This window comes from Pristis pectinata, chromosome 12 (assembly GCF_009764475.1).
Source record: "Pristis pectinata isolate sPriPec2 chromosome 12, sPriPec2.1.pri, whole genome shotgun sequence".
NCBI classification, from domain to species: domain Eukaryota; kingdom Metazoa; phylum Chordata; class Chondrichthyes; order Rhinopristiformes; family Pristidae; genus Pristis; species Pristis pectinata.
In genome coordinates this window covers 20,315,325-20,327,725 of record NC_067416.1, presented here as the reverse complement: position 1 = coordinate 20,327,725, position 12,401 = coordinate 20,315,325, and the positions used below count along the sequence as shown (strand labels likewise).

At 37.5% G+C, this 12,401-nt stretch overlaps 1 protein-coding gene across 3 annotated transcripts in view; it reads right to left on the bottom strand.

Annotated features, from left to right (window-relative positions):
* Positions 1-7,613: 7,613 nt before the first annotated feature.
* The window catches only part of bub3 (BUB3 mitotic checkpoint protein), a 37,191-nt gene continuing 32,403 nt past the window's right edge, over positions 7,614-12,401 (bottom strand). For all 3 annotated transcript variants that reach the window (XM_052027833.1, XM_052027834.1, XM_052027832.1), the window contains exon 7: positions 7,614-8,495. In XM_052027833.1, the coding sequence (XP_051883793.1) occupies positions 8,275-8,495 (221 nt within the window). In that variant the 3' untranslated portion in view covers positions 7,614-8,274. The remainder of the gene's footprint in view (positions 8,496-12,401) is intronic.

The following is a 12,401-nucleotide window of genomic DNA, read 5'->3' as shown; positions in this document are numbered from 1 at the left end:
ATGTTCCTGAGTATTTTACAGTATATTTGCTTTAGTTTTGTATTACTTTACTTTCGGTGTGAGTTTAGGAAAGCTGTTGTAATTAGTAAGTGCACCAAAAGAGTAATGGCAGAGTAGAGTCTTGTCTAATTCATGAGTGTTATTGTGAAATTGTATTTTGATATGACAATATACTTACAGTTTATAATTAAGGTTGCTTAAGAGCAATTCAACCTGATATATTATGCAATCCACAGTTAAAGAAAATAAATTTCCAATGAGTTTAAATAACCATGGTCTGTGTTATTTTATCAATCTAAGAAAAATTAAAATAATTTTAAATGTTTTAAACATATTATGACCACAAACATGTTTTGTAATGCATATTTATAACATATTGACAGCATCATTTTGTTGTCATAAAATTGTCAGTGTCATGCTAAGGAAACAGTTGGGGAATGCTCAGCTAGGCTGAGGGAAATTAGTAAAAAATGTTAGTATTATGAAACAAAACAGAGTACTGGAAATGCACCAGCTATTCAGTGTGTGTAAAGAGAATATAAGGGACTACAAATTCTTTTGCAAAGTACATTGGTTTTGTGCACCATGCAAGCAAGTTTAATTGAAGACCCATTGGGTGAATATGATTGGGTCTTTTGTGCAGGACACCCACTCCAGGAAATTCTACCCAACCTCTCACATTGGAGGCCCAGAAATAGCACAAACCACTCTAATTTAAGGAGGCCATAATAGCCGAGTTGAGACCTATCTTCATTTTAATTAGAGGGACCACACTTGTACAATAGCTGAAGTGTACAAGGCAGCAAAGTTTATGCATGAAGGTTTATGCTTGGTGTTTTCTCCCACCCAGTTTCCCCACTCCATATCGCTCCGGACTCCAATATCCCTGACAACATCTTCATCCCAACCCTGGTCCTCTCCAATCCCAGCTCCCTCCTCTAGACCTTTTTCTCTACCACATCTCAGTGATCCATGGCTTGCATGATTTTCTGCACAATGCTGGAGCTAATGCAAGACCTTTGTGCATATTTGCATGCAAGTCCTATCAAGTATAGTAACTTGAGCTTCATATACAATAAAATTTTGGCTTAAATTTCTGCGTACCTGTTTAGAAATAAGAATTCAGGTTGGGGAACAGAAACCCCAATGTTGGAGAGCCTCACCAGAGCCATGAATTACTCAGCTTTAAAATTTACCTCAGATAGCATTTCTGATGATTGATCAAGGTAACAAGGCCCAATTCTTCAAGCAAGACAAGAATGCAGGAACTGGATAAAAACCACTAAGAGATCAAATAAGAAGTCTGTTGCTTCTGATTACAGTCACTAGTTCATATTGTTCTTACATCAGTGTCTGAAAAGGTTCCTGCTTTACCAATTATAATGATCACCTGTGAATGCATCTCCAATTTGCAGCTGCAATTAAATTTGGACTACTAACCCAAAACAAAATTAATAATTTTCAAATAAAAATATCACGTTTCAGATCTTTCTTTCTTGAGATCTGGAGAAATAGAGACATACCTCAATGTTCAGTTAAACTTTAAAAAAATACAAGCTTAAATTTATTTGGAAATACAAGTAAAGATATTCAGACAGCTACATTTTATGAGCCCAGTTTCAAAAATGAGCTGAGATTGGGATTCTGTATAGTCTTCTGTTAATAAATATATTCTATCATCCAAACTCTGATGCACCAAAAATGAATAATCATTAAGCTATTACACTCAATTCCTGGTTTAGGGTATTTCAGTTAGTTGCTGGAAATTTTCCTAACCCATTAAACTCATTTTTGGTTTGTTCATTAAATTCAGTTGAATAAAAATTGTCTGAGTCGACATTTGCTCTAATGCAATGCAATTACCATTAAAAAAAAATTATAAATAAGTGGCTTAACTCTGCTTTTGCCTGAGTATTACGCAGTTGCAGTCTTCCCACAGGGACCAATTGTTTGCCAATGGCCAATTGCTTCCAGTCACGAAATGATGCCACAATTACTATTAATGGCTATATTTTTGTTACCTAATCAAATTAAAATCTCAGTAATTCCCAGGAGTCCATCCTTAACCATACTTCTCTGGAACTATCCAGGAAATTGCAAGCCATCTGCTACATAGGGATGTAGAAGGCCACTTGCAAAATATCTCTGTAAATACAGACTAACCTTGTCATGATAATATTTTGATTTCAATAACCAATTCCAACAGCACAAATTTAATCATCTTTTACAACTAATTCCAAATCATTCTTGTGTATTTTACCAGAAGACAATTCCAGCTAGGAGAGAGTATCAAATTTACTGAGTTTCATGAAAAACTTACAAGCTTGTGGAATGGATGGATACATTTTGGTAAGGATGCAGAGAGGCAATGGACCGAACTGCCCTGACTGTGGCCAGCAGTTTTGTTCAGAACTATCAGTTTGCAGCCATTTAAAGTGAGGCAGTTTTCAATTTTGTTCACACGATGAGAATCCAGGTGTTGCTAATAAATTTGAACTCCTGTAAATTCTAAGGTGGGGCCCACTCTTGTTGAGATTCCCCAGCATCACAGTGTAGTATTACCAATCAGATCCTATGCCTGATCCCTGCTGATGTAGGGTCCAAAACCCTGTTGATTAACATAACTTTGTTTTTACTTCAATTTTAATAGTTTTCAAAAACCTTTCAATGACAGACATTTAAAAATAAACTCAGTATCGTATTTTCTTTGTGCTGGGGCCTTGTCACTGCTGGAGTTGAGTGCGCAGAAGACTAACAAGACAGGCCAAACCCAGCCTAGGTAAGTGTGGATGTGAGGGGAGCAAGGGCAACAGTGCCAGTTCTGCACATTCTAGCCAAAAGTAATATGAAGAGTATAATGTAGTGTGATACAGAAGACAGCAAGAACTATGTAATTGGTATAGAATAGTGATATTATACATCCTACTTAGTGTATTAACAGTGTGATATGTGCAACTAACATCGTTAAAAAACACTGATGTGGTAATGGCTAATGTGTTAAACAGCTTAATTAAGGCTTGTTTGCTATAGTGATGTCATGTGACGGGAGGCTGACTGTCTGTATATAACATTTTCCACTGATGGAGAGGACTTTGGACTGGGATTGTGAGTGGTGCCAAGGGCCATAAACCAAAAAGATACTCTTATATTCAATGTTACCAGGAGCCCAGGACAACAGAGGGAATGAGAGAACACTGATTTGATGGAGAACTGTTTGTTTCTTGGATCAATTGAGCGGACTTCCCTTTTGAACTGGTCACAAATGGTTTAAAGGGCTATTAACAACTCTTACACTTGTTGTCAGCTGGGGTCTCCTCTAACAGAAGGTCTATGGGAGTTGTGTTTCCTTTAATAGGAAACTGTTTTCTGGTCGTTTAATGAAACAATTTTCTCAAAGGCATTGAATGGATCAGATTCGTAGTGTAATAAACCCGCATTTTGCGACATCTAATTCTAATGTAATTGAGAAACAGAGACCTTCAGGCATATGTGCACAGATGTTTAAAGGTGTAAAAGTTTCACGAGTAAAATTATTTTCATGCAAGACATAAATATGATCTGGAATTCACTGCATTAGAGTGGAAACTATTCAACCATGACTTTCAAAAGGAATTGGGTAACTGCAAAGGACAAACATTGCAAGGCCATGGGAAAAGAGCTGCAGAATGGGATAAACTGGATTAATCGTTCAAAAAGCTAGCACGCGCTCAATGGGGCAAAGAGCTGCCTCCTGTGCTTGAAGAACTATCATTCTACAGTGAATTTTAAAATCAAGGCACATTGCAATTTAGCCCCACTCCTCAACTCAGATACGAACAATGGATTATAATTATGCCATTGTTGGGACTACAAAGCAATGGATTTTGTAAATGGCAAAAAGATGTTCTGTTTATCTATGGAGTCAAAACTATAATTTTCAAATAATTCTACACCATTATAATCTGCATCACATCTAGATTTAGTGCAGCAAATTACTTGTCAGAAAAGGAATCTTTCAATAGTATGGCACATTGAATGTTTAATGCAGGTGGCACTTGGGAAGTGATAATATGCTCCATGACTGCAGAGTAAATGAGTCAAGCCTATACCTTGGTACTTAGATCAAGAAAGTAGTTAATACTTAACTGCTGTCCAACAATGGAGATCAAGGAAGTGATTGCTCCTCAGTTTAGGAGAGAGTGAAACAGAAAGACACTTTGTGATCTCAGACATCTCAATGTAGCACAGTTGAAGTAAAGTTGAGGCAAAGGATGCAGCAGTTAATCTGGACACAGAATTCCCCCATCCCCAGAGATGACAAGGTAATCTATTTAAATTATGTTGGCCGAGGGGTAGCTATTGGTCAGGGCACCAACATTAACAACTCACACTTTACTCCAGCAGTAACCAGGCCCAGACAGCAGGTGAATTTCCTCTTTAAAAGCAAGCCTCTTACCGTGCATGGCTTCCAATACTGCACTGAACTACTACCTTAGATTATGTATTCTAATCTCTGGAACAGGACAAGTTCACAGTTATCTAACTCTGATGCAAGCACTAATCAGAGCAAACTGCTTAGCAGGATGCTTAAAAGCTACATTTACTATTGAACAATCAACATTCATAAACAAAGAAGCCATCTTCCAGCAAAAGTACATGACAAGACACCTTTGGCTAGAATTCTACAGTAAATCAAGCCAGATTTATTAAGCTTCAAGCCAGGATCTGTTAGATAAGAGCATATTTTGAAACATGTGACATCCAGTCCTAAATACTGCAGAAGCAGTAAAGCATCATGTAAAATATTCTTTTAAAAGCTATGAAAGGAATACGCCAGATAATACCTGCAAAATACTCACTACAAACATCTGGATGCAATAGCAATAAAGGCACTTTATGTAATGAGCCTTACTGGAACTGTTCTGCAATTAAAACCATGGCATCCAGTCTACATGTATGTTAGGTATTCTTATTCACTAGAAGCCATTTAATCTCAGGTTTGGGGGCATGAGTAAAGATATTCATATTGATAAAAATATTCTTAAAATTTTTATTCATATATTCCTCAGGACAAATTTCTACATCATCTTCCTTTCTGAATTATAATAAGAGATGAATTGCACCCACTCCTTTGATTGCAGTTGACCTCTTGCTTTCCTCTGGAACTGAACTAAAATAGTTTCCAGGGGAGATACTTTCCCGCTTCTTATCATTAGAAATGTGATTGGTCAAAGCAACTGCCAATTTAATATTGGGCACTTCAAAGGATCCTGGTCAGCAATCTCCAGTTACCTTTCTACAACCTATTTACATATTCCAAACTGTTAACTCATGCTTTACAGCTAATCATGCCCATGTCTGTCCCTACTGTAAATTTAAGAACACAATGTAAGTATGTCATCCAATCCATTAAGGTTGGACCAGCATTCATCAAGATCATGGCCGATCTTCTACTTTAGCGACCATATCCGCTGATTTTCTCAGTACCCAAAAATCTATCACTCTCCATTACCAAACGAGTCATTTTGAATGAACAATCTTGAAAATACAGCCAATTATTTTTTAAAATGGAGATCAACCACATCTACAGACAGCAAAATAAAACAATTCTGTCTCTAAAGACACATCTGACCAATGGAAAGAGACTGCAAATAAAGAGATCTCGGTGTTCCTGTGCATGAATCACAGAAAGTTACCAGACAGATGCAGTTGGTTAAGAGGGCAAATATTGATCTTTATTGCAGAGACTGTTGTTTAGAAATAGAGAAGTTTTGATACAACTGTACAGGGCATTGGTGAAGCCATACCTGGAGTACTACACACAGTATTAGTTCCCTTAGTTCCCTTACATTGCATTGGAAGCAGGCCGAAAGGGATTCACAAGGCTAATTTCTGGGATGAGAGGATTGTCCTGTCAAGAGAGGCTAGACAGGTTGGGTCTGTATTCAAGTTTAGAAGAATAAAGGGTGATCTTATTGAAACATATAGATCCTAAGGGTGCATGACAGGGTAGATGTCGAGACGTCTTCACTACTGGGAGAGTCTCAAACAAGGGGACATTGCTTCAGGATAGGGGGATGGTCATTTAATACAGAGATGCACAAATTTTTCCAAGGTTAGTGAATCTCTGGAATTTTCTACTCCAGAGAATTAGGAAGGCTAGTTCATTAGAATTTAAAGTGGAAGTAGATAAATTTTTGGAAAGATCAGGCGAGGGTTCTGGCACAATGGAATTGAGGCCTGGGTATATTAGCCATGATCATATTGAATGGCAAGGCAGGCTTGAGGGGCCAGGTGACCTACTCCTGCTCCTACTTTGTGTTCTATTTTTAACATTACAGCTGGCTATATTCTAGATTTGTCTTACCTCAACTGTGAGCCCATAATAAATGTGCAATAAATCAGTATCAAGTTCACAGCCATTTCCCTTCTTTTCTCTCCCACCTTTTAGAGTTATCTATTCTGTAATTTGGTAACCGACTTGAAACCACACTTTACTCAGGTTACACTAAAAACTCTCCCCAATTGCAACCTAATCAAAGAGCAACTACAAGCTGCTTGTTTCCCCAATGTTCAAAGCAGATGTCTAGAATACAAGTGGAAACTGCTAACGTCCAGGCTGCAAACCAAACAACAGCAAAATTTGCAGATGCACTTTCTGCTTATATAGAATACACTGCAACCCACCCATCTACCCACCACATCTAACAAGCTGAGAACCCAGATACAGCTCTGTAAAATGCTGTTTTGGGCAAAGGGGTTACCAATAAAACAAGCCTTCCAGCAGAATAACCCGTCTCCTTCAAGAGCTATCATCTTCCAAGTAGTTGTGTAAAGGATTAACCAAGATTTGAGTGCTTGAGACCAAGAAACATGTCTGCTCTTTCAAGTCCCTTTAAAAACTATGCAGACTATAGAAATCTGTAGCAGTGCTTCAAGGATTACTGATCAACCTGGCCAAAAATAGGATATGGAGTCTGCTACACTGATATTTTGATTCTGATGTTCCTTCAACAGATAGATCTTGAAGCTGATCTAACCCCAATAAAATTCCACTCATCTTCCCTTTTGTTTCTCCACTCCCAACTGGAAAGTAACTAATTGGTCACTGAGAGATCTGAAAGTGCCTAGTTCACTAAGCTATCCTGTGCAACTTCTTCCAGCATCTCAACAAGAGTGCTCGGGGTAAACAGAGCAGCTGTTAAGTTACCTAGAGGCAGGATACGAAGCTAGGCTATCTTCTGAAGTAGCTCCAAATAATGAAACCACCACACAATGTGTTCTGGACGACTGGCATTGTTACCCATTATGCTGCTCCAGTGGCTTCTGGTATATCCTCATCAAAATCCCAATTCTGTAGACATGTTTTTTAACTGTTATTTTCTTTCTCCCTTTTCTATTAACTTTTCAATCTTTCAATTCCTAAAATGTATTGACGTTTAAGGAGGTTTCATGGAGATTAATCCTTGACTATTTTTCAAGAAAACCTTGACAAATTCAAAACTTTCAATCAGTATGCATCTGGCAAACTGCCAATTGTTTTATTTTATATCTCCTTCCCCAACTCTGTCTCAGCTGATATTATGTGTAGAACCCAGCACTTAACTCAGTAATACAGACTCGCTCAAAAAAAATCATTTTTTATTAATTTCTTTATTGAATTTTAAACATAAAGTTTAAAATAAATGCATACAAGTGAACTTAAAAGGAAAAGTTGCATACACATTAACTACAGAAATGGGTTTATTTACAAACATTGGTTAAAAATTGTAGAATTACGGTAGATCGCCATTTGTCATCTTTTCGATCCTTTGCCATACAAATTCAGATTGGAAGTCTGATGAACTTTCAGCTAGACCAAGAATCAGCATATCTGAGCAGTTGAAACATTTCATATATTACCGTTTTAATTGCTGTTTATAACAGATTATTACTGCTGAAAATTGCACAGATCTCAATATTTGAGTCTTCCATAATTGAACAATGTTACACAGAAAAATGAAATTTTGAGAGAATATTTCTAATGTAAAAGACCAAATGTTTGTTGATCCAAGCAGCACTGCACAAAAAAGATACATTTGACATGCCGTCTGAGAAAACAAGTAGGCACATTTTTATCAATATGACGTCTATCATCCAACGGATATTGAAAGCTTGGGAGAACAAGATAGAATCAATACTAGCTCTGCTAGCAACTGTGTTATCTACTCAACATCAATTTCTTTCGTGAAATTAGAAAAATTAATAAATGTTTGGACAAATGGTAGAAAGGATAAAAGCCAGCTGAGGAGAAACTCACTTGGGCTTTGTTTCCGCATCTGTCACTTGCCGAATATAGATACTGTCTTCAGGGTGTTCTATTTCACCTTTTTCATACATGTATGATGATGCTATTGCAATAACAGAGCCATCGTTGCTGAAGGCAAGCGATGCAATACTGGTGGGGTAGCGGTGGAACTGACACAATCTTTTCTTATTGAAAGGATCCCAGATATTCACAAATCCATCAGAGCCACCTAAATTTAAAAAAAATGTTTACTGTAACTTAATGCTACATTTCTTATACTTAAAAAAACTGCTTTAAATATTATGTCTGCTGATTCAATTTGATGGTCACCAAGTCGGTAAGTTTTTCAATACATTTAAAAGGTCAATATATTAAATAAGCTCAAGTTGTCCTTCATTTGAAATCCCTCTCAGTCTTATTTGAAATCAGGTGCTCTAAACAAATGGGGTTTTAGTATGGTATTAGTGGTTGAATACAGGAGATAAGGACTTCAGCTTGCAAAAACTAAAAATTTCTACCAACTCTGCATAGTTCATCAGTTTTCAACGTAAACCAAGCACGCTGCTTTTTAGCCATGACTGTATTGAACGGCAGAGCAGACTCAAAGAGCCAAATGGCCTATTTTTCTCTGATTTTCTGTATTTCTAGTAAAATATACACGTTCCCACTGATCTTGCTGCTTTCCATTTCAGACCAAGATCTATAATTTATAACCTTTAGATCAGGGGTAAAAGCACAGAAATACAGCCTAAAAAGGCTTTTTAAATAGATATTAAGCTACTGAGCAGACAACATCTCCAAGAGCAACAAGGATAAGCAATCATTCCAATGAGGTCCCCATTCCATGAATGAATAAATACAATATTTCAGCCTGAAAGTGTTCAGAAATTCCCCAAACTGTCCCATCTCCTATAATCTATTTTGATTTCCAGATCATTGGCATCAAGATCCATCACTCCTAAAATTAAACAAAGGTTACTTTCAAAGTTATGGGCCTTTTGTAAATGCTCAAGATGGTTAGTGGTCAAGATATCATTGTTCACCTATTCAGACAAGTAATGAAACAATAGGGGAATGCGTTTCTGCTCAGGGTGCAAACAGCAATCTAGGTGCATAATACGTCAGATTTTAGGTGCTCTTCTCTCCCGTTTCCTTATAGATCAATTTGTATAATATTTTATGCTCAATTGTGCCAAAACCTAGCACAATCATGCAGCATCTCTAATTTGATTTATTTTAAGAATTTACTTCAGCTAATACATCAAATGGCTTGGTGCAAATATATCTGAAAATGAATTATCTTTTAAATAACTGAAAATTTAAAAACTACACTGCCATTTGCTGGTTACATTGCTGAAGTCTGTTTCCTAGGAAAACAAAAAAATAATTCTAAAGCTTTTAAATATTGCTCATTAATGTCCTTGGAGCAAGAACAAGCTTCATTTTGTGAGTCTTCATAAAAGTTCATGATTGTCTAATTAGCATAAACACTGCAATATGATTAATTATTTCTGGGTACAAGGCCAGTTGCTTGCAGAGAGCCATTTCACAGTACAATGTTTTTTTTTGAAAACCTTGTGCTGGATAATTAGCACATTCTTATATGCTGGCTTTTGCCCATTGTCAGTAAATTGTGTATAAACTCTTTAAAAACCTCTAGTCTGTGGTAATATAATTACAATATTGTCAAAATAATAAAATTTTTAAAACTGCTCTTTAATTCCCTACATTTAAAACTTCAGCGTTACCAATATATCTATTTTTCCCTATTATTCTGCTGGCTATTCATCTGCAATATTAACTGTTTTTCTCTCTCCAGTCTGCCAGATCTGCAGCCCATTTTCAACATTACCCTTTTAGTTTCAGTTCTCTGCAACAGCTCCGACCTGCTTTTCACAGCCTCTACATATCCTGCTTTCTCCCTCATTAGACTATCAAACAGATGGCTTCATTAACATCACCATGGCAACCCTGGCCTCGTCCTACCAGAGATATTCCCTTTGTCCTATCCACCTTTTCCTCTATAACTTGAAATCAGTTTACTTAATTTCCCAGTTCTGATGTTTCTCTTTCCACAAGTGCTTCCTGACCTATTGAACGTTTCTAGCATTTTCTGATTTTATTTCAGATTTCCAGAATCTGCAGATTTTCATTTTCTATACTATAGTTTCCAAAATGAAACCCTAAAAACTTTGCATTTATCTTGTTTCCTGGTTTTCAGAAAATTGAGGAACTTTCAAAATATTCCATCTACACTTTTTTCCATTAGATCAAAATTCCATTAATGGTTAGCCATCTTACACCATAGATTTCACAGGCTCAATAGCTGGATTAAACTAATCCATCAAACATGGCAGAGGTTTGCTGAACATGTCTTCACAGCACGCTATAGGCAGAGATAAGCAATCATATAACCTCTGTGCTTCTACTACATCATTTTTGGGGTTGAACAACTGGACACCTAACAATATGAGATTCCATAAGCATCCAGTACTGTATGATTGCAGAGCTAGTAAGTGCACATAACAAGGCTGAGGAACTTGCAACCACCTTCATCTAGATGTGCCAACTCCATGAAGCCCATCACCCTCCTGAGGTCCCCATCACAGATCTTCAGTCAACTCTTACTCTGTACAAGTACATCAGACACAGCAAACACTATGGACCCTACAATATGCTGACTTTAAGCAAAGACATGCTCCACTCCTCACCCAGCAGTTCCACAACAGATACAACACTAGCATCTACTCTAAAATGCATAAAGTTTTGCAGGTCACTAATATCAATCAGGAATAACCCAATTCAACCAACAACCACCCCATCTGTATATTCTCTTATCAACAAAGGCATGGAAGGAGTCATGGACAGTGCTTTCAAATGGCAATTTTTCACCAACTTGTTGATAGATGCCTGATTAAAGTTCTGTCAGGACTACTTGGAACCAAATAGTCCCAATGAGCACAAATAATCAACCCCAAGTGCAAATTATTGCCCTTTCCATAAACGTTTCTATTAAAGACGAAGTCAATGGAAATCAAAATGAAACTTCTTCACTGGCTGGAGTCATATTTAGGATAGTGGGGTATAGATGTGCTTGTTAAAAGTTGATTGTTTCAATCTCAGGACTGCACATGTTCTTCAGAGCACAGACCTATGCCTAGCTACCTCTTTCTGCTTCATGAGTTTCCTTCTAACAGAAGGATCGGAAATGGCTATATTTGCAAATAATTAAGGTTTCAGTTCCACTTGCAAGTCTTCAGGAAATGAATTAGTCTCTGCCCATGTGTTACCCTTGTTGCTATATTTCCTTAAAACATGGGAGGCTATTCAGCTTATCAAGGCTATCTATGCATGCTCACAAAATAATTGCATTCCCCCACACATTTTCTCTGATCCTATTCTTCCTACGTATTTGTCAACTTCCCTAGATTTCACCATTTACCCATGTGCAAGGGGAAATTAACCTACTAATCCACACGCATTTGGGACGTGGGAGGAAACCAGGGGGTCTATACCCATGTGGTCAACGGGAGAATGTACACACTGCTTACAGACAGCACTGGAGGTCAGGATTGAATCCCGATTGTTGGTGCTGAGGCAGCAGCTCAATTAACTGCTATTATATAACAACATGGAAGGTGACCATTCAGTCCATCAGGACCATGTCAGCTCCCAGAGGAGCAATCCCATTAGCCCTATTCCTGCTCTCCTTTATTTTCCTGTACTGCTGCAACTTATGCTCTCATATATGCCCATCAACTTCCCTTTGATTTATTTTACCATTTACCCATGGGGTAATTTATCTACCAGCATATCCTTGGTACATGGAAAGAAACCAGAGGATCTAGGAAACATACCCACTTATGAAGAACATGCGCAAATTCCTCTCTCAATAGTGTTACCGTTCCCAAAATCTCTATCAATATTTTGGAATTACTATACGTCTGAAACTTAATTTTGTCATACATTAAGCACCTTTCTGATGTTTTCCAAATGCTCACAGGCTCAACTCTGAACCAGCATCTAAGGCCCAAAGTTCTATTCTCTCCCTAACCAACCCGCCATCCTGCTACTAACCTGGCGTTCACCGGCACTCTCCTCCAAAAGTCATCTACAATTAGTCACCTTACATGTT